Here is a 20,282-nt window from a genome sequence, read left to right as displayed (position 1 = left end):
GCATTTGAAGAGATTTAACGCACCGCGAACTCCTCGACAACTCCCATCATAAAACATAACTTCGCCTCAAAACTCGCAGTTCGGAAAAAAAAAATAAGTTGGAACTTAATCCCGCTTTATCAAGATGGGGTCTTGTATGAGCATGATTTGCCAGTGTCATCTCTGTAGGTGTTGTGAATGCGGTCCCCCATGTTACTGTTGTCGATGCTGCAAACACTGGTTCGGAGATTGGTGGATGTGCAGTGACTGCTGTGATGATTTCTCTGATGAAGAGTATTACCCAGTTAATCCGACGAAAAACGATAAAGAAGCGCCACCGGATGACGGAGAAGGGATGTATAAATATCCGAACGGGGACGTGTACGTCGGCGAATGGAGACGGGGCAAGCGACATGGCTATGGAGAACTTGTAAAGAAAGACGGAACGCAGTGAGTAGTCACGTACTGCAAACCTTGATGTTTAATTTATGTTCAATTCAGAGTTTACTTAAACAAACGCTTGTGAGGTGCAATCGAGGCATTCAAACACTGCTTCTGTTCTATTTTATTCTAGAATATTATTAACTGTTGTTTTGAAAACATTCAGTTTATTTTGACGGTTAAATTGACAACGGAGTCGAATGAAAAATTTCGCAATTAGTTTAACATGTCACGCCAGACTGCTTCAAGCCAAGAGCGGTGTAAGTTCCCCGGAAAAAGTGAAAAAAAGCTTCATAAATCATTTTTCTTTGCACATCGACGAAGTAATGGCCATTGTTGTTCTTATTGTTTAAAAATTGGTTTGTCTTTGTTTTTTTTTTTTACATTAAGCATTTTCATAGGGAGCACGTCACATCGGATTGATATTCGAGCGCGTCTTGAACGAAAGTTCGAGTGACTCAGAAAATGTCGAAATAATATCCTAAGAGTGCAACCATTTGAAATTTCGCAGTAAATTTTACCAAGACCAGTATTATGAATAAGCTCAATTTTGTTGTTATCTTTCAAGCATTAATCTCAAAGTTAACATGGCTACTTAAAAAGTCAGATTGGTTTATTGACGAGAAGGCGGCTGTCGAAACGAGAAACTGGTATTGAACACAATTTACATGAACTTTCTTGAAGAATACCCCATCGAAGGTTTTAGAAACTGGGAAAAAAGATCACCGCTTAGGGGTTCATTTTTGATAAAAGTCTTGTTTATACTTTAAAAGCTTACTGCTGCTACTTAGTTTCATGTCTGGCGTTTAATGTACATCCAAACCCACTAGAAATGGGGCAATTCAAACTACATTCTTGAGATAGAAGCAGAGCAGAGTGAAGACTTTTCTAGAGAGGAGAAAAAACTATTTATGGTACCGACGTGGAGGTTCATTTCGGCGGTTGATCATCTGGTTGCCCTCTCGACTGATATATTCAAAAATGCAGATTTGGTATGGCACCGTTGAATGATCATTTTTTTGGACTTAAATTTTACACGGTGCAGTATTTTTTATCATATCGGGTTCCAAAACATTTCCATCAGTTTTAAAAACAGGGTGTGTTTATACTCGATCTTTAAAACACGTCAAGACCTTGACGATGGGATAAATCAGATAACTTTCAGTTGTCTAACAAAGTTAGACAACAAAGGAGAAATTTGCAATTCAATTTGTTAATTCAACTTAAAGTACTTTTTGTTGATATTCAAATTTTGGATGAAAAATGATATTATTCCCAAGGTTTCGAACGTTATGGAGATCGGTGAGTGATTTCCGTCTTCTCTCTGTTCGTGTTAATTGGAACTTCTGCCCATCAACTTAAATTTATTTTCTAACCGTTTAACACTCAAATATCATAATATGCAAGCTTTTGCCCGGACAAGACATATTCTGCCATCTAATATCGAGAGAACCTAATTACGTCACTATGGTAACATCAGCTTTCACCAAAATCCTCAAGTTCTTGTAATTTTTTCTTCAGTTCACGTTATCGCTTTCATGGGAAAGGTGTTAACTCGACAAAACAATAAGTTCCATTTGTATTCTCGGAAATACCTGAAAAACGATAATCTCTTGATTCATTTCAAGATCTTTAGAGGTTCAAGTAAGGTTTTTGCGCTCTTGAATATCCGTAGATCTAGAGTGTTCTGAAAAGATATCGAAACAAATCTATAGTAACATTTCACTCGCTCCAATCCCTACTATTTGAGTCATTATTGGAAAAACGTATCGAGTCCTCATGTAAGTGCGAGATCTTTATCAATAAAAAAACAGCTTTCTGTCCAATGAAATTAACAATTGGGGGCAGGAAATTATGTTGCCCCACGCATTCTGTTGAATACATGAAAAAACATCTTGTTTTACAAGAATGCATTTATATCTGTTGTGCCCAGACTTAATATTCTTCTTTATCTCCCGCAGCTTTAAATGATAATTATTATTTTTTACATCTGTTGATTGCGTGGTATTGTATGTCAGTTAACTAGACTGAGGGATGCGACTTGAATGAATTAAAAAAAACATAGTCTCAATATCCAATAAAAAAAGCATTTCTTAGTTCGTAGCTAGTGTTCCATGAAAGAGGAAATTCTTGAAACGTTATTAAAAAATCTATCGCTATTTATTTTCTATCCCAAAAGAAATTATTTTACGGATTACATTAAAATGTGCCCGCTTTCAGCCACTACATTCTCATAAAAATCCTAATTAAAAGTTGAGTTAACTACTCACATTTAATGATATGTGTTATGACCCTCGCATTACTCGACAAAAGAGTGCGTAAAACTATTCGATGAGCGTACTGGTGCGAGAGGCGAGCCTTGAGTAAAGCTTAAAGAGTTCAGTAGCAACATCAGTCCTTGAAAAGAGAAATTTTAAAATTTCGGAAGTGATACTGGACTATATTCGTTTAGCTCAGCCGCGCTTTCTGATATGCATAAAAAAACTATTAAACTACCGCCACTCTTTTAAACGGTCCAATGTAAGACTTTAAACCAATGATGACTTGTCTATTCGCCTTTTTCGGCGTTTCAAGGCATTTGCAAGAGTCAACTTAGAGTTTTTAGGATTTCTCTCCAATGGTCTCTGATCTGATTGACTTCCGCGATTTCCAACCCTCTCCAACCCCAGCCCTCTCCACACGTGTATCATTAGGGAGGATGGAAAAACAAAAGATCTAATTGGCAGAACGATAGCTCAGCACGTGCGTCTTAAAACGTTGTACATTTCTTAGCCGTCCTATGCAAAACAACAACGTGAAATCACCACAATTTGCGTTGTCTGCAGACCGAAACCGCAACGGCAAATTATTTTAATTTCCGTTTGGAACTCAACGCTCCTTTTATACGTTATGCGGAAGTTGAGGTGTGGCGCTGTTAGAGACGGCAAACAAATGCAGCCATTTTTTAATTTCTAATTAAAGGCAGAAATTCATTTTTTAATCGAATTCTTCCTTGGCGTTGCCGTCCTGACTGCTTAAGGTCCCTATTATCTCCTACGGTTACTTTAGGTCGTGCTGTCCATAAGCCATTTGTGAGTCTCACTATAAGGCGCATAAACTGTTTTAAGCTTTCATTTGTTATTTCTGGGACTTGATTTCTTTTTTTCAACTTATTCCACAATAGAATTGTTGGCTTCTTCTACGATGATGAGTATGTGGGAGAGAAACCGGACGAGAGACTGAGAAGGAGTCCTGTGACGTCAAGACCCTTCAGCAAGATGCAAGTGAACGAAGAGGGCGATGCATCGTAAGTACCCATAATGCTTTGAGCTCTAGGAATAGATAAACTCAGTCAAAAAACTTGCATATCTGTTTTAAGTGATTCGCGCCTGCGTTATCTTATTGTGACCTTTTTTATTCAATAGTGGAGCAAGAAAAGAGGATCAAGAGGCGATTGAACAGGCCTGGAAAGAAGAGAAACAAAAGATTAACTCAGATTCGAATGGAGCACAATCCTACTCAACCATAAACAACGGCAAGGAGTAACAAACTTACAACCCCTCACTCTTAGATTCATTTCTACACGCAATTAACAGACTTCATATAAAAATATCGTAATATTTGCATTTATTTTGTGTCTTTTCGTTGGATGCTCGATTCTAAGTAGCTAGTGTAATGTTAAATAAATGTCAAGAGACACGGAGTATTAGATCAAGTACTGTGTGATATTGTGGGGCAGGCCCCTAAGCCTTCGAACGATTCAAATCCAATGAAATTGCAGAGGACAAAATCACAACTAGAAGGATGTGAATAATTAATTGAAACATGGCAGGCACGAAAACTTGATGCTGAGTAGATAGATTTTGCGCCCAGTAGAAGGTGAGATTTCAGTTCTTTCCTGTGGGTTTGACTTTGGAAAAATTTAATAATTGTGAGGGAAAAACAAGTAAACTTTATTCTTTGCTTCTGTCACAAATTTGTAGATCTTTCTCGGAAGGTCGAGTATGTGTAAAACTGAGTTGTAGCATTTTTCAAGAAAATGGACTACTTTCAGACGTGACGAGCCCAATTTTTCTCTTGCGTATACAGGGCACTGGTCAATATTTACAATTTTCAGTCGAGGACGAGGCCAAGAAAGTTTACTTGCGCGAAAACGTTTGAGTACGTGATACAAGTGTACGAGTCCTTTATGTTTCTAGGCGACTTCTCGCACGCGCAGGATGCACATCGAAGCTTTTCGCCGGTGCTAAAAACAAATGATCATCCGGCGAATGATAAAAGTTTCCTGGGTTTTTGAAACAGGATACTTAATTTTATCTACGCCACATGAGAAATTTCCTCGTCTTTGAGAATTCGATGTAGAAAATAGTTTATATAAATTCAAAGTAAAGTAAGTTAAATTAACTAGGGTGTAAGTCAAATTCTTCAGCACCGTTCCTTTCACGGTTATGTAAACGTAGGTGAACGTAAATAAAGCTATTTTTTAGAGTTGTGCTGCAAAAACTATTTGAAGTTCGTGTGTTAGAAAATTTCATAAGAATAAACTGTAGAAAAATACGCTAAATGGATCGTATTTTCCACGTAAATGAATGAAATGAGAAATACTTCTGAGTCGCTAATCAAAACGTACACTGAAGATCGATCATTTTCTACATATCACGTTATTTAAATTGTTGTCTTGGCTATAACCTCCTTCTCAGGCTCCTCTCTCTGTCTCCCTCTCTCCTTTCTTCTTTTCTCGAGGGGGTAGGTGAGAAGACCTTGTAACAAGGTTGTGTTGTCGACTGTTTATTTGTTTGTCTTTTTGTTTACAAATATAATAAATTGGCGCGTCAGTATGGGTGGATATATCTCTAGAGTTTCCCAAAAACCGGAAAGTGTAAAATAATTGCATTTCAAGTTAACTTGAGCGAATAATGATTCTTGTATGGTGGTATTGAACTTCCTGCGTGCTAAATGCCTTTGCCTTTTCCTTGGACAAAGGACAAATGAGAGGAAGATCAACAAATTTGACCTTAAAATTGTTTTCTTACTTGGAACTGGTTAGCTCAAATGACCACCACAAACCACATAATACCAAGCTGAGGTTTAATAATTATTCAAGAAATACATTTATAATTCGCAATCAGAACAAACGCAGATCAAGTCTTTATCTTGTAGCTAAATTCAAAAACTTAATGTTAACTTACTTCTGTGGCGGATCGTCGCAATAGTCTCACTTTACAGGTTAGGAGATTCTTTTGGTAAGCGGATTTAGAGGTAAACAAATAAAGACAAAATAACTTCTTTCTCACTTCGATTCCGCTGAAAAACTGACTTGAAAAAAAATATAACGCTTTTAAATCAAAGTGTAGAATTGATGCCAATCACGATTCTTGTCGCTAAATAAATCTATCAACAAGAGGCGACGCCTACTTGATAAACGAAACAAAAATAACTTGATTTACATTTTTTGAAGTGTGAAATGAAACTAAGGAGTTAAAATATAGGGTTACGCTAACCTCTGGAAGCCTTCACGGTGTCACCTTACATTACGCTTTCTCCTCGCTCAGCGGTGAGATACGAGCTAACCATGGGAGCCACTTGTTCCAAATGTTGTTTGTGTTACTGCTTTAAATTAGTTGAGTTTGGAGACAGCTTTCGCTGCCGCCATTCCTGTTGCATCCAATACTGTGAACCTTGCTGTCACTGCGGCGACTGTTGCGATGCAGAAGATGATTTACCGTTCGTGAAAGAAACTGAACTAGTTTCAAGCGAAGAGGAAGCTGTTGTTTATCTAAATGGGGATAAGTACACAGGCGCCATGCAAAACAACAAGAAGCATGGATACGGTGAGCTTACACGCAAAGATGGAACGAGGTAATCTGGAAATTTTAAAATACCTTTGCTCGATTAGAAAAGGTTTCATGGACATACAGGTTGTCACAAGAGGGTCAGAAAATTTTGGAAGACTTCTGGACCACTGTCACGACGGGTAGCTCGTTCCCAGAGACGGAACATCATGATCGTGATGAGGGAGTTTTTCAATGTTCTCATCCCTGCGACGGGAATTTTTTTAAGGCTGATTTGTCTCAAAAAAGACACAATCCTACTACAAATTCTAATCAAACCTAGATATAGTTGACGAATTGCTACCCGGCATGTGAAGCATCGCACTAAATTAGTAATTTTATCGCAGATTCAAAGGAAATGTGGAGGAGTAAAAGCGACCAAGAGGAGGTGACAGGGGAGGAACGGGGGAGGGAAGTAAAGATTTTGCTCTTTGGCTGACGGGTATGTTGTCTTGCTTTCAGTTTTGCTTTTCTCTTCTTGTTCAACAGTCTAAAAGGCTATTTTGTTGATGATCATTTTATTGGCGAGACACCTGCAGACAATTTGGCTGTGGCTAGTGCTACAGATCATGAATCAAATAGGTAAGTCATAAAGTTCTGAAAAACAATTACTCTGTAACTGGTTGGTGCAATAGTCATACTGACTGATGTTTTTCACCGATTAGTTGAGCTAATTGAGCTAAGTGCTGGACCTAGTCTGATATAATCTCGTACTCAGATCCTACTATGTAACGTGACTGACCGCTTCGCAGTGGGAGGTCTGGGCACAAGACAAAGCCTGATAATAACGGAATTCCTTTTTCCCTCTTTTTTTGTTTTTTGAGACCAGCAATCTTACCTTTGGCTTCAGAGTAACTTCAAAATATCGGTTTAATTTGATAAAAACACCAATTTAGAAAAGGTTAAATTAATAAAACAGACTTTGATTGTCAGGGCTAAATATTCAAAGATACACCGACTGCAATGCAGCTCAGAATGAAATGATAGACCGAAATGATTTATTTTACTGAAAAGTTCGCCATTTGAAGCTCTCTACTTTCATTGTCATTTCATTGCAGTGCTTTAAAGCAAGCCGGATCAAATGTCTCTCATCGTGAACTTCAACCTCTAGCATCTACTGATGGCCCAGAGGAACGTCTTCGGGACACGTGATTTGACACGGGCCAATTAATTACGAGACTGATGAGTCATACTTTTCGTTCGTCTCGTTTCCAGGGTTGGAAGCAAGGCTGGTCCACGTAGTAGTTTGCATTTCGAAAATTTATTGTTTGTTATACAACAATGCAATTGACTAACGAGAAACTTAATTGAAACTGCGGCAATGGGTTCAAGGCGAAACTGATGGGTAGCAAAAATGAAGAAAGAGACCAATAGGGCTTGGTCATCGTCAGTCTTAGGAAAGTAAAACTGAAAGTAATGATACCATTTAAAGGTTTATTAGTCTACTAAGCTACCTATAATATTGAGTGACGAAACTTATTTTCTTTTTCTCGTTTTAATTCACGTCAGTCAGAAAAAATTTAATTGCAAATGACAACAGTTGAACAGAAAAGTATAGCTCAGAATGGAACAGTAAGTTTCAAGTAAGTTAGTTCTTCCGATTGTTGTATCTGTTTTTTTGTTTTTTGTTTTTTGTTTTTTTGCTCAGATCGTTCCACCGAACGTCATTATGATGTGAATGTAAACCAAATTGAGGCCGATGCTACCTTCACCGCAAAATTAAGGGGATGCCCCTCGGGGATTTAGCCTATTGAAAATGTTCCTTGCTGTGACACTCCTTATTGCTGTCAGAAAAAGATACAGCGACGCAGCAAGATTTTAAAAAACGAGGTTCACCAGACCATCTTATTGCGATCTGAAAGCAAGTCAACTCTTTTAAGATTAGAGGATTTGATTTTGAAAATAGGGAGGAAGGTGTGGCTAAATGCATCCAAAGGGGCGTAACTGATGAGGGTGGGGGAGGGGAGTGCGGGTGCCCATGACACTCCCTACTTACGTCATTTTCTTATAAGCCCTATAATTCTGGCGCGCGAATCTGATGAATCTGTAGGGCATAAATATTTTCTAGTGCTAGTTACTCCATTTTCTGGTCCTCTTTAGTAAATAGTAGCCCCTCCCCCCCCTCCCCCCCTCCCCCCCCGATACACATGGTAGAGCAGTGGTGTAATTAAATCGGCAGGTCTCGACGTGAAGATATTTCAAATATGCAAATGTCATTCAGCTCCCTAGATCTGATAAGTGTACATTTTAAACATTAGAGCCTGGGAGATTGCCTGGTGTTATTATCAAGCTTTCATAGGTTTTTCCTTTCTTGATCGCATTAGCCTAAAAGAACGGTAAGTTTCTCGTCAGAAGTCTCAAAGTCAAGGTATTTTATGTGGCTCTGTCATTTTCCCGCCATATCTGCCGGCCGAGATGCCCATATATGGAAGATAATCGGGTTCGGTCGCCATCGGGGACAATCGGGTCCTTTGTTTGCTATTTTCGGCGACAATCGGCTGGCCATCGTTCGGCCGAAGTGCCGGATCCGTCCTCCCGTGGTCGTTGTGTAAGTGTTTGAGGAAGGTGGCTTTTGGGAAACGTGTTACTTCCCAGCGTTCATCACTTGAAGCCCGGCGTGCTTTGCGTTTACCCAAACTTCAGGTATCTGTCGTTTTCTTTTGGTATCGCAGAATGGATCGTATGAATGCTATTGGTGATTTAATATCCGTACGAGTGAAAAATTTTGAGCGTTTATGCTCCTCTACGGCGTATTAGCGAACAACAATGGCGGCCACGGGTTCTTTTACTATCGATTTTGATCGCGGATGGCGCTTCTCAGCTAGAAACGCGGCTTAGTCGCTGAAATTTTTAAAAGATGTTCGAAGCATATTCCGTCGTAGGCTCGAATGACTGAGTTTTGTCGAGCATGGGTGATATATTCGGGGTGAGATTGTGAGCTGTAGTGGTTAAAATTTGAATGTATAATTATGGACCTTGAACGACTTTGAACGCGCATGCTGCTTCGTTTTGTTTAACTGTTAGGACATTGAAATTTTATTCGCGATACGAAGTCAGCGATAGAAAATGGACGATTTAAACTTAACTTCTGCATTGCAGTATAAGTTTTTTTGAGTTATGCCTGTTTTACTCTGGTGAGCGGACAGGCCAAGTCGAACAAGACCTGAGACTAAATGTGAAAGTTCCCGTCTAGTGTCAAATGTGGCTTCGTTATTGGAATTTTATTCATTTCTTAGACAATTCAATTGAAAAGCTGTCGGTTTTAAGATAATCGATTATATCAAGAACTTGACTTGCATAGAAATGAATAGATGTATCAATAATAATAAGTTAGTAAATATAGAATTTCCCTCAATAGATGTTATTCTTTACTCGGGTAAATTTACAAATTCAGTGGACTTATTGACTGAGTGGGAGGGTAAGATGGGAAAATATGTCACTCAAGTATGTAGACCAAGTGCAACAAAGTCTGCTTGTTATGACTGCGGGCCAAACATAGTACAATATGATACAATCAAACTCATTCACTAAGTAATCTATGAAGGATCCCTAAGCTTTGAAATTGTTTTTTTTAACATAATTAGGATGTAGTCCATGTTCAGAAGAAGCCAGCGCTAGACATCTTCAAAAGAATATATAATGGAAAACTTTTCCTTTATTTCTTTAAGTCAGAACAAAAGAAAAACTCATTGAAAAACGTGACTTATTTTCCTATCTCTCAACCGGTTGTTCACAATTATTCATGTTTTTAGAAAATGCAAAGAGCCAGGCCAGTATGGGGTGGCATGTGTTTTGTGGGTTGGCTCATGTTGACCCTTCTTATCCTTCTCACTACAGTTTATCATGGTTTTCTCTTGTATTGTGCTAGTAGAGTGGAATGGGTTGTATAATGATATATAGTATTAGAGGATGTTCACATTGGGAGAATGCACACAATTTCAAAAACATTTACATTGAAAGATGAGACACTACTTTGTTTGGGATACATTTTCTTGCTGATCACGATTATCACTTGGGGAATGATGGATGTTATCCATGCTTTCTTGGAAGAGAAGGATTATCATGATATCTGCACAAACATTTCCCATAAAGGCAGTGGGCCTCATTGTTCTCATATCATGCCTTTTAGGTGTCAATTTTTTTTACAATTGAGTGTAGACATACACTTTGCTGACTCAAGTCTACTCTGAATATTTATAAGTCCTTTTCACCTACTTTTAAAGTTATCTAGAAACATCTCTTTTAGTGCACAACTGCCTGAGGACTGTTCCAAATTTTATATTTTGGAAGTAATGTAGATCACCTTGTGTATTGTGGATTAATACAGTTTATTCTCAAGAACTCAAGTCCTTGCTTTTTCCAAGCTTATTTTAGCTAGAAACAAGTCATCAATCATACCTTTACCATAACCTTCCCCTAGGTTACTTAAACTCTCAGCAAGTATACCTCATGCTTTCTTGAATATTGCCCCTTAAGAAGGGTTTCTTTATGAGTTTACGCTTGACAATTTAGACCATGTTTTTCACACATACATGAGAAGTCAAAACAAGTAGTTCTGTTGTCAAAAACATAAATATTAAACATCTATTTTTTGTTCCTTTTGTGGGACACACAGAGTGTGTCACATGTTACCAAAATATATTGCTATATCCCCCAGATAGAGGATTATCCAGTGGATAGCAATGGTAACCATGTCTCCTGTTTTATGGCTTATTCAGGGTATAACATTTGTTTTTAGCATCCCCCTTCTTCAGCTCACTCATCCACTACTGTAAATGCAATTTTCTGTTTTGATATTCCTAATACGAGTTCTTAGACACATACTGTGTGTGTTGCGTTGTGTGCAAAGTCTCCTTCAACATGATATTCATGCTCAAATTTTTTTTTCAGACATTAGCCTTTGTGAGGAAAATCAATGGATGCTGACTTGGATGGAATGATCAAAGATGAAAAGGAGGTGCAATTAGAAGGTACTCTGATTTATATTTAATTTTGGGTATTGAAATGATTTCAAATTTAAATTGACAGATTCCAAACTAGTTGAAATTTTTATAATAATATCTTACCACTTGGAAAATGAAAGATGATTGGGTGTTACGAAGCAATATCAAAAGCCTTGTCATTGAAAGCACTGTTAAGGAACTTGAACATGTGTAGGAAAGCAAATCTGGGATCCATTCTAGTCATTTTTTCTTCTCTTCCAATTAGCTGATCCCAAGTACTGTTGTGCTATTTTTGCGAAGATGCAAATTCAGATTTATTTTCTAGAAATATTTAACAACATCTATCCAGTTTATAGTGAACAACCACTGATCTTTACACTAATTGCAAATCTTGAACAATGAATGATTTTTTAAATGATTTTGTATTTTAATGATTTTTATCCCAAACTTTGTTACTATCAGAACCAAGTGATCTGGCACCAGTATCTGTCAGTCACATTGCTGGTCAGCCAATCAACTCCACAGAGCAAGAAGTGATTGGTCTGCTATTAGCCCAACAGCAAGTTTTTACAAGTCCCAGTAAACTTGAGCCATCGAGTGTCTATGCAAACCAATCGTCTGTTCCCAGTGCTGTAGCAGTGGTTACAGGTGATGTGTTACAGCCACACGACACTGAAAACAAAGCTATTGTCATCGTAAGTGTTACTAATTGTACTGATAAATAATGGTGATAGGACTGAGTGGAGTCCAATTCGGTCTGTAATCATATGAGTGACAAACAAAATCGGGTGACCAAGAAACAGGAGTCTGATTTGCTAAATATTAGTATGGTTACAGACAGAATTGGATTGCATGAAGTCCTGTCACCAATAACTTAAAACCATGACAAAATTTGAGAAAGAAACTAGACATTGGTTTCACATTTTCATAAAAAAAGCAACAACAGAACTTTAACCCTGTGAAATGGGCAATAACAGCCCATACACGTGATGGGTACTGTCCACTCATGCAGGCCTGATGTGTCAACTGTCCTACTACACTGTCAAATTACAAGCATGTAGCTTACACTGTCCTATTAATTTTCAAATCAGGCAGGTGATGACCAATCATATTCAAGAATTTTGTTTTCATTTTGATTAAGAATAGGAGACATTTTTTATGATTAGCCCTTGGTTAAGAATATTATTATTAGCTGAATTGTGGCCATCATTGAGAGAACTGGGGCTTCTCTTAACCAGCCTATGTGGGATTTTAGAACAAGTTACTGTCCTCTTTTCCCCTACTGATGGGTTTACATCCATGAGACGATTCAGCTTGTCTCCTTTTTCCATTATAAATTTGAATTGGATTGGGAGTTTTTTGCCATTGTGGAAGAGGAAACACTGGGAAAGAGAGAACATTCAGGGAAAGGAAATTAATCAATTGTGCCAATACGATGGGAGTTGATAGAACCACCTTACCTTCTCTGATCCAGCCTTATATTTATCTCAGAATGTAACTTCTCTATCTCATAATTTCATGTGATACTCCAGTTAGAATTCTCATGGTAATTTTGCATTTTGTCAGAGGTGAAATGTAATTTGTCACAACAACTATGAAAATTAGTCTTGTCTAGGAAACCTACAGAGGATGTGGTGGATTTTGTCCATCAACATGTCTGTACTATCAGCTTTATAATAAGGAGTTTGTGGGGTAGATGATACCAGTGAGTGGGTGTAGCATTGAGGATAAACCTTCAGATTTGCAATGTGTTTCTTTCTTTTGTTTCCTAGAGTGAAGACACAGACATTGAAGTAAAAGATACAGACTCAATTCTAGTGGCTCAACAAGGAGAGCAAGATGCTGCTACAGCAACCATTATGGCCTCTGTGGATCAACAAGATGGTACGTCAAAAATATTGTTTTACTTTCACTCCCAGGAGTGACCAATGAGTAATCTCTCCTGGCAGTATCAATACCTTTGTTTTATAAAAGGAAGAAAATATCCACCCAGGAATATTATTTTGTTTGATAAACAACAAATTTGTAGAACTTAAATTTTAAGTAATGAGGTAACTAAAGATGCATTGGTTTCATGAGAAAAATCTGATCTCTCATGGAAAGTTGATGCCAAGCACAGGGTGTGTCTTACAGCCAAGTTTTTTGTTGAAACTGATTCAAAAAGTCCAAATTTCCAACTTTAATTTAGCTACAGGTACATTATTAGTAATCAGGTGCATTATTAGTACTCAAGACAAAGACTGTTGGTTACCGACTTTCATAGTATGTGGTGGTGGCTAAAAAGAACAATTTGAAGAAGACTGTCTTTTTTCTAATCATCGCTCTAACTGTCTGTTTTCTACCCAGTATCTAAATGTACTCGCTGTTCTCATCTCAGTCTAGTTTCTTCTTCCCACACAGCCTTATCCTTGGTGTCTTATAAATTGGGGTCCCCTGAGTTTGAAAGTAATTGAGAACTGTTGTAGACAGCACTGAGGGATGCTTTTGAAGTTCAAGGATGAGTCAACATCAGAATCAAGTGGAAAGCTTATCAGTTGCAGTAGTTGAACTTTAGATAATTTAATTTCCTAATTGGAATTTCAAGTTTAAGGCTGATCATGATTTCACACTCCAATGACATGACAGAACACCTTGGCTTCTCAACTCCTCCTCCTAGAAAAGTGCACTTAAATTTAAAAATAACCTGCAGGTAGTGAAGGCTATCAGTCTGTTCAGACTAACTTGGCACCAGGTGACCTCGTCCAATCAGCTGTGGTGGTGAGTTCAACTCCAGGTGGAACTGTGTTTCTAGAACCACAGGCTGTGACCTTGACTGAACTTCCTGGTGGAACTGTGCAAACTCTTCCTGCAGGAAGCACTTTTGAAGGTAAAGTAAACACAGTACAAAAATTGTTCTCAATTTAATAAAGTGGATAGCCTTGTCATAAGTTAAGAGAATTGTTTTTCACATGTTGGCTGTTGAGAGGTTATTTCACATTAGAGGGTTTAATGCTGTTTAGTACCTGATCAGCAACTCCAGTGTTCACCTTCACGGGCATTTATCAGTAAAATTTACCACCCATACTACCTTTTCTTACTGCCTCATATTGCTTGGAATTCTTGAAAACTCAATGGGTTGAAGGATTTGTCCTCTGGCTTCAAAATATGGTCTATCTGTTATGCTTAAACAAGGAGAGAACACGGTTACTCTGGATTGATAAAAATTGGTAAAGTTTTGGTTTTGTGAAGGAAAAACATGCAAAGAGTTTCTGATCTGTTAGGCAAAGACAGTATGATAATTGAAAACTTATCAAAAAATTTATGCAGAGGCTTGTAATTTCAAGTCAAATTTAACTTGATTTATTAGGCATTGCAAATGTGAAAGATTAAAGAAAGGCAAAATTTCAGATCAATATCAGTATCTGGGCAAGGTTGATATCATCATTGACAATTGAGGACTCAAAGTAAACACAGGCAAGGTTAACCTGACTCTGAAGTACTGGAAAACGTGATTTACCAAATTGGGATTGGTTTTGGTTTGCATTTAATTGGTTGAGATGGTGTGCAAATGTCTAAACAAATTACACAGTGAAGTAAAGCAAAACCAAAGTAATACAGGATTACTTTCTACACTCAATTGAAAATATTTCAAAACCAATCACAAAAATATGATGGCTGAAAACAGTTGAGGTTTTGACGGACTATCCCTGCCTCCCAGACACCATTATTAACATGTCCACAATCTTATGATGGTCCACTTTTCCAATTTTTTCTTATTTTCACCATAAAGAGGTCTGCCATGCTTTCTATGCACTAACACATTCCATTTCCTATTTTATTTTTAACCAGCAACTTACGTTCATCAGAGCAGTGATGGAACTAGTTACGTCATCACTTCAGAACCCACATCCTTTGATACAAACTCTTCGGTCTCTATGACAACAATTTCTGAGTCAAACCCTTCTCTGGTGAGTACAAGTGAGACAGTAGACACAACAGGAATTCCTCTGGAGCAGTTTGCTGCGCATCACACTCATCAGGTTGATCACGAAGATCATTCAACCCTATATGTGATACAGGATGATTCTGGTGGACAGGATCAGGAGGTATGAAAGATATTCAATTGTCAACTTCATTTCAAACATCAGGGGACTTTTTTGTCAACTGTTTTTTTTTTTGTAAAAGTTATTGAGATTGCCATTCAGGCAATCATTTTCAATGTTCAGTGCAACAAATCATGGATGTATTGGTAGCATTCGTAGTCAAATGAAATAATAACCCCTCACCCCTAAGAGATATTTACATCTAACATCACTGCTGAATCGAAAATTTGGGTCATGAGAAAACAGGAAATGATCACCAACTGAAGAAGCTCTTGATTGTTAAAGAAAGTCTCCTGGTCAGCTCCTTAGGAAATGTATAAAGAACAGTATGGAGACTATCAATGCTGATGTTTGGGTGTAAAGGGTTAACTTTTGTGGTCTCTTTTTGCATAACCAGGCAGCAGCCAAGAAGATTTACCACTGCGTAATCGATGGGTGTGGCAAGCAGTTCTCCACGTCATACCGACTGAAAGCTCATGGACGAAGTCATACGGGAGACACGTTTCGGTGTGAAGAAGAAGGCTGCGAGAAGGCTTTTATCACTCAGAGTGACTTGACGAAGCATGTAAGAACTCACTCAGGAGAAAAACCTTACCGATGTGATCACGAAGGGTGCGGGAAGGTGTACACCACAGCGCATCATCTGAAGGTTTGTGTGTTAGTTCTACCCAGATCTACTGAGTGTTTTTCCTTTGCGGTTTATTTTTGCTAGATCAGGTCGAGGTTAAAAGAAATCCATTGGTAGTGGCTTTGTATACTTGTAGCAACAGTGCATGTAGATTTGTAGAATTGATAATCCTTCCTGAAAAGGAAGATAGCTATGGGAAATAAATTAGTCTCTAATGTTGTCGTGCACCCACCTGTGTATGAGGTGTACGGTTTTTAGGAAAAACAACTAAAATAAAAGTCGTATAGTTCAGTCAGGCGTTCACATATTTTCTATCTTTTGGACTGAAACTTAGCGCAGTTTCTCAAATTTTTTTTCTATCCTGAACTCTCTCACTGTATTTTCATTGGAATCAGGAAATTTGAATTTGCCCTTAAAAAGATTGATCTAATCTTAAAGTGTAATTATTTAAACATTGATTAAATCGACTGACAGTTATCAGTTGCCATAATCAAATGTTCTTTTGATTTTCAGGTTCATGAACGCGCTCACACAGGAGAGAAACCGTTTAAATGTCGTGTTGAAGGCTGTGATAAAGCATTCGCTACAGGGTATGGTTTGAAGAGTCACACACGAACCCACACGGGAGAGAAACCTTACAAATGTCCCCATGATGATTGCGGTAAGGCTTTCAAGACGTCGGGAGATCTGCAGAAACATGTACGCACGCATACAGGTAAGTGAGCAGAGCTCAAATTCAAGGTCAGTGGTTGTTCAATCATCGGCAAGGGAATGGCTACGATTTTTCAGAGAAGGGGGAAGGGTGACACTATACAACACCCCTAGTACTTACCCTACTGTCTGTCCACTTTTACACTGTGTTTTGCTAACAGTTAAGTTTTCATCGCATGAACAGTGATTGATTCATGCCTCCGGATTCGAGCATTTTTCGAGCGTCTTTGCCTCCTGGCGCCAATTGTTTGAAATCCACTGGATAAATCTCTATGCAGTGGATAGCGTAAATGTTTTGCCATCGCGTGTCCGCTGGATACCGTTGTCTACCCTTTATACGACTGGGACCCGAATTATAAGGTCTTTTTAAAAAAAAGTCATCTCAGAAAAGGGCTTCATAATGTATTGTATCAGTTTGACTGCAATCCTTGCCAGGTTTCCTCGTACGCTGTAAAATACACTTGAGAACACAGTGAACTGCTAGCACCATTCAGATCTGATAAATCCGTTTCTGAGCTTTGTTTTACTTCTTTTTTTTTCAGGAGAAAGGCCGTTCACGTGTCCATTCCCCGACTGTGGGCGCTCCTTCACCACATCTAACATAAGGAAAGTACACATGAGAACTCACACAGGTGAACGACCTTATGTGTGTGAACACGAAGGCTGCGGACGGTCATTTGCTAGCGCCACTAACTACAAGAATCACTCACGAATACATACAGGTACATTACATTCATTGCTGCTGCCAGATTTAACCAAAAAGGTCGGATTTGTCACTTTTTTGAAGACGAGTCCTGTTGATGTCACGGGGGCCTAATTGTTAAAAGCATATTACGGTGGCCGACGTTCTTTTGGGTCGTCAAGCAATCTTTCCGAAGAATTGCCTGATGGGCCGAAAATTAATTTGGTTACAGATCCGTTTAAGCCCTACCTCAGGGGAGGGCAAGACACTTGGATGTAACTCTCACTTTGCCTCTAAGCACATAACAGGCCATATATTCATAGAGTGCTCTGCAACATAGTGTCAGAGCATCGAAGCGCTGAATTTGAAGTTTGAATTTCGATTCCTTATAGGAAAGTGAATTTTTGTCTTTTGTTTTGTTGTTTGTTTGTGTGTTTTTAACCCACTTTCGAATAACATCGTTGTTTATTTGTTGTTAATTGACAGGAGAGCGGCCTTACATCTGTCAAGTGATTGGGTGCAACAAACGCTTCACAGAATACTCCAGTTTGTATAAGCATCACGTGGTCCACACCCATAACAAGCCATACACGTGTAACATCTGTAACAAGACCTACAGACAAACTTCCACACTGGCCAATCACAAGAGAACTGCTCATTGTGATATGGCTGACGTTGATAATTTGGGTGAAGGTGAGAAATCTATGCACTTCGCACTTCACACTTCACACTCCACACACAGCAGCATTGAGATGTGTCCGTTGATAGGAAGAGCTGATAGGACTTACGCCTCTTTGTTCCGGAATTGTCCGGCTAGGCTCACTTTCGTAACCGCGTTGTGGCGTCTGTGCGCTTTTTTTGTTATGGCGAAGACAAAACCAAAAATCGAACCTGAGAATGAACTTTCATGAATGTCCCTGTTTCAAAAACATTATTGGGATTTTCGTTTGAGATTAGTGACTACAGATTATGGGCAGTTGTTGTGTTCATAAAGTAATTACAGAAATTGCCTGCTCGCAAGTGTCTAACCTAGTGACCTAGGGCAGGCAATATCTGTTTGTGATGTGCCCCTTTAAGTGAGTCGTGTCATTCTTCTCAGGTGAATATGACGTAGGTCACGAAGAGCCGTCCAACAAACGTCAGCGGTTGGAATATACAGAGACCATCTCAGGTAACCAAGCCTTCGCGCACGGCGTGCCCGTCGTGATAGCCGACGAAGCCTCAGTAGCCGCGCTACAAGCCATGGACGGCAACTTGGCCGATATTCAGCACCAAATAGCCGAGGGTGGTCACGTGACTGGCCACATTGCCATTCCTGTGGCCATAGCATCCGATGCCGCCATCCAAGTGGAAGGTAGTCTGGAGCATGCCGTGACACTGTCACAAGGGGTGCAGCAGCTAAATTCCACCCTTGCTGATAGCACAGGACACGAGCTGGACATGTCAGTACAGGTTGTCTCCGCACCGCAGACTGTGGTGGTGACATCGCTAGAAGCCGTAACGGGGGCAGGTCAACATTCCGACACTGTGGTCGTAACCTCTTTGGATGGCGTGACGACTACCGCTAGAAGAACGCATGACGGGTTTACCATTGTTGCGGTGCCTACTCAGGGAGGAGGACTGAGTATTGGCGAGCAGGAAAAAGTGCAGGAAGGAGAAGAAGAAGCTCAGAATGATGGACAGGCAGAAACTGAGGATGACTCAGGTACTCTTTAAGACGTACATTGTTGGATTTCAAAAGTGGAAAGAACTGTTTGGTCTCTAGGCAGTGAATGTTAATGGAAGCTTATTGTGGACACTAAATTGTCTTGAGTTGGGGTAAGAGTGAGTTTTCATCTGTGAGTACAATGTGCGTTTGATTTTAACAGGGGTATTGCAATCCCACGAGCCTTCTTTAAACGCCGCCAAGGCTGCTCTGGATGCTGCGCTGGCCTCACAGCTGCAACAGAATGACGTCATCAATAGTGAAGACCCTGATTCAGTTTCGACCTCAGAGACCGCCACTATGGCTACTGCTGTGGCTTATCAGGCGTGAAACAAATTGGAGCACGTTTTGACGTTTACAAGATAAGCCTTCAAATGGGATTCGCAGTGGTGAAATGAATCTTCAATTATGCTTAACAACCATTAATATGTAAAATATTTTGAATTTTTTTGGTTTTGTTTGTCACTTAAGTTATTTTTCTTTTTTGTGTGTATTTTACATCTCAGTGGAATGTCGACTTTTTCTTTGTATCTTACTTTTCTTGTGGTCGCAAACTAGCTTACGTTTATTCCAAGGAATTTAAAAAACAGTCAGTAGTTGTGACATGTAAATAAAAAATCTGCAAAACTTGCTGGTGTGTTATCTACCAAGAAATTTCGCTCTAGTTACATCATTAATCAAGAGCCACAGACAGCCCTTTACTTTCCGTTTGGCACATCACAGGTAACGATCTTTGTTAAGAACCCTAAATGTATAGTTAGCCTGCTCTGCGTGTAAAGCGAACTAAGACTGAATAGAATAACCTCAGAAGGAGGTTTAACCATTTCTAGCAAGGTTACTCTCCTCTCTGTGGAAGGGCATAACTAAAGATGACAAATAGAGCGATGTTGATCAAAACATTTGCAATCTTACTACAGTTGGAGCGCATATCAATCGAGAAACCCTTTCACACCGAAAAACGCGATTGACTTTGACTCAATTGGTGTTGGTCTATATCTTGTTAGTGGCATTTTTTTTCTAAACAATTCCAAGAACGTAGAAAAGCGAAGCCAAGGCAATCTCGGGGTAATCGAGACTGTATCGAGGCAAGATTGCAGGATGAGTAAGTATCTTTGCAAGCCCAAGCTGGTAGGACAACAGAGCTAATAATAATCCAGTTGATGACGATCAGCACGTGCAAATTTATCATTAATATGCATGGTGAACAAAACGTGTCTTTAAATTAGAACATACGAAAATTTAAATAATTTACAAACTTCACGTATAGTATTTGATGAGTCGGTCGTGAATTTGCTGCGACG

At 39.1% G+C, this 20,282-nt stretch overlaps 3 protein-coding genes across 6 annotated transcripts; all 3 read left to right on the top strand.

Annotated features, from left to right (window-relative positions):
- LOC113665452 (uncharacterized) lies at window positions 1-4,902 on the top strand. The gene is made up of 3 exons (XM_027181142.2): window positions 1-429; window positions 3,584-3,706; window positions 3,825-4,902. Exons 1-3 carry the CDS (start codon window positions 125-127, stop codon window positions 3,943-3,945), a joined length of 549 nt encoding a protein of 182 aa, XP_027036943.1. The 5' UTR covers window positions 1-124; the 3' UTR covers window positions 3,946-4,902.
- Window positions 4,903-5,877: 975 nt separating this feature from the next.
- Window positions 5,878-7,829, top strand: LOC113665453 (uncharacterized). The gene is made up of 3 exons (XM_027181143.2): window positions 5,878-6,258; window positions 6,720-6,812; window positions 7,289-7,829. Exons 1-3 carry the CDS (start codon window positions 5,972-5,974, stop codon window positions 7,380-7,382), a joined length of 474 nt encoding a protein of 157 aa, XP_027036944.2. The 5' UTR covers window positions 5,878-5,971; the 3' UTR covers window positions 7,383-7,829.
- Window positions 7,679-19,609, top strand: LOC113665446 (uncharacterized). Of its 4 annotated transcripts, XM_089184388.1 has the most exons (13): window positions 7,745-7,813; window positions 10,888-10,949; window positions 11,121-11,200; window positions 11,636-11,868; window positions 12,946-13,057; window positions 13,863-14,039; window positions 15,002-15,258; window positions 15,653-15,904; window positions 16,397-16,598; window positions 17,137-17,316; window positions 17,763-17,969; window positions 18,376-18,981; window positions 19,145-19,609. In XM_089184388.1, the coding sequence occupies exons 3-13, from the start codon at window positions 11,146-11,148 to the stop codon at window positions 19,309-19,311; spliced, it is 2,448 nt and encodes an 815-aa protein (XP_089040514.1). In that variant the 5' UTR covers window positions 7,745-7,813; window positions 10,888-10,949; window positions 11,121-11,145; the 3' UTR covers window positions 19,312-19,609. The 4 variants fall into 4 exon arrangements, with proteins under 4 accessions (XP_089040513.1, XP_089040514.1, XP_027036934.2 ...); XM_089184387.1 differs by lacking the exon at window positions 10,888-10,949 and having other exon boundaries at window positions 7,679-7,813; XM_027181133.2 differs by lacking the exons at window positions 7,745-7,813; window positions 10,888-10,949 and adding an exon at window positions 8,657-8,873.
- Window positions 19,610-20,282: the final 673 nt, after the last annotated feature.

The sequence above is a fragment of the Pocillopora damicornis genome, chromosome 10 (genome assembly GCF_964200805.1).
Source record: "Pocillopora damicornis chromosome 10, jaPocDami1.2, whole genome shotgun sequence".
NCBI classification, from domain to species: Eukaryota; Metazoa; Cnidaria; class Anthozoa; order Scleractinia; family Pocilloporidae; genus Pocillopora; species Pocillopora damicornis.
Note: the sequence above shows the minus strand (reverse complement) of the source record. Positions and strands in the feature narration are given on the sequence as shown.

Coding starts and splice junctions, on each gene's coding strand:
- LOC113665453 (XM_027181143.2), top strand. CDS start 5,972: ATGGGAGCCACTTGTTCCAAATGTTGTTTGTGTTACTGCTTTAAATTA. Junction 6,259..6,719: donor ACACGCAAAGATGGAACGAG/GTAATCTGGAAA, acceptor CTTGTTCAACAG/TCTAAAAGGCTATTTTGTTG. Junction 6,813..7,288: donor ACAGATCATGAATCAAATAG/GTAAGTCATAAA, acceptor ATTTCATTGCAG/TGCTTTAAAGCAAGCCGGAT.
- LOC113665452 (XM_027181142.2), top strand. CDS start 125: ATGGGGTCTTGTATGAGCATGATTTGCCAGTGTCATCTCTGTAGGTGT. Junction 430..3,583: donor GTAAAGAAAGACGGAACGCA/GTGAGTAGTCAC, acceptor ATTCCACAATAG/AATTGTTGGCTTCTTCTACG. Junction 3,707..3,824: donor AACGAAGAGGGCGATGCATC/GTAAGTACCCAT, acceptor TTTATTCAATAG/TGGAGCAAGAAAAGAGGATC.
- LOC113665446 (XM_089184387.1), top strand. CDS start 11,146: ATGGATGCTGACTTGGATGGAATGATCAAAGATGAAAAGGAGGTGCAA. Junction 11,201..11,635: donor AAAGGAGGTGCAATTAGAAG/GTACTCTGATTT, acceptor TGTTACTATCAG/AACCAAGTGATCTGGCACCA. Junction 11,869..12,945: donor AAAACAAAGCTATTGTCATC/GTAAGTGTTACT, acceptor TTTGTTTCCTAG/AGTGAAGACACAGACATTGA.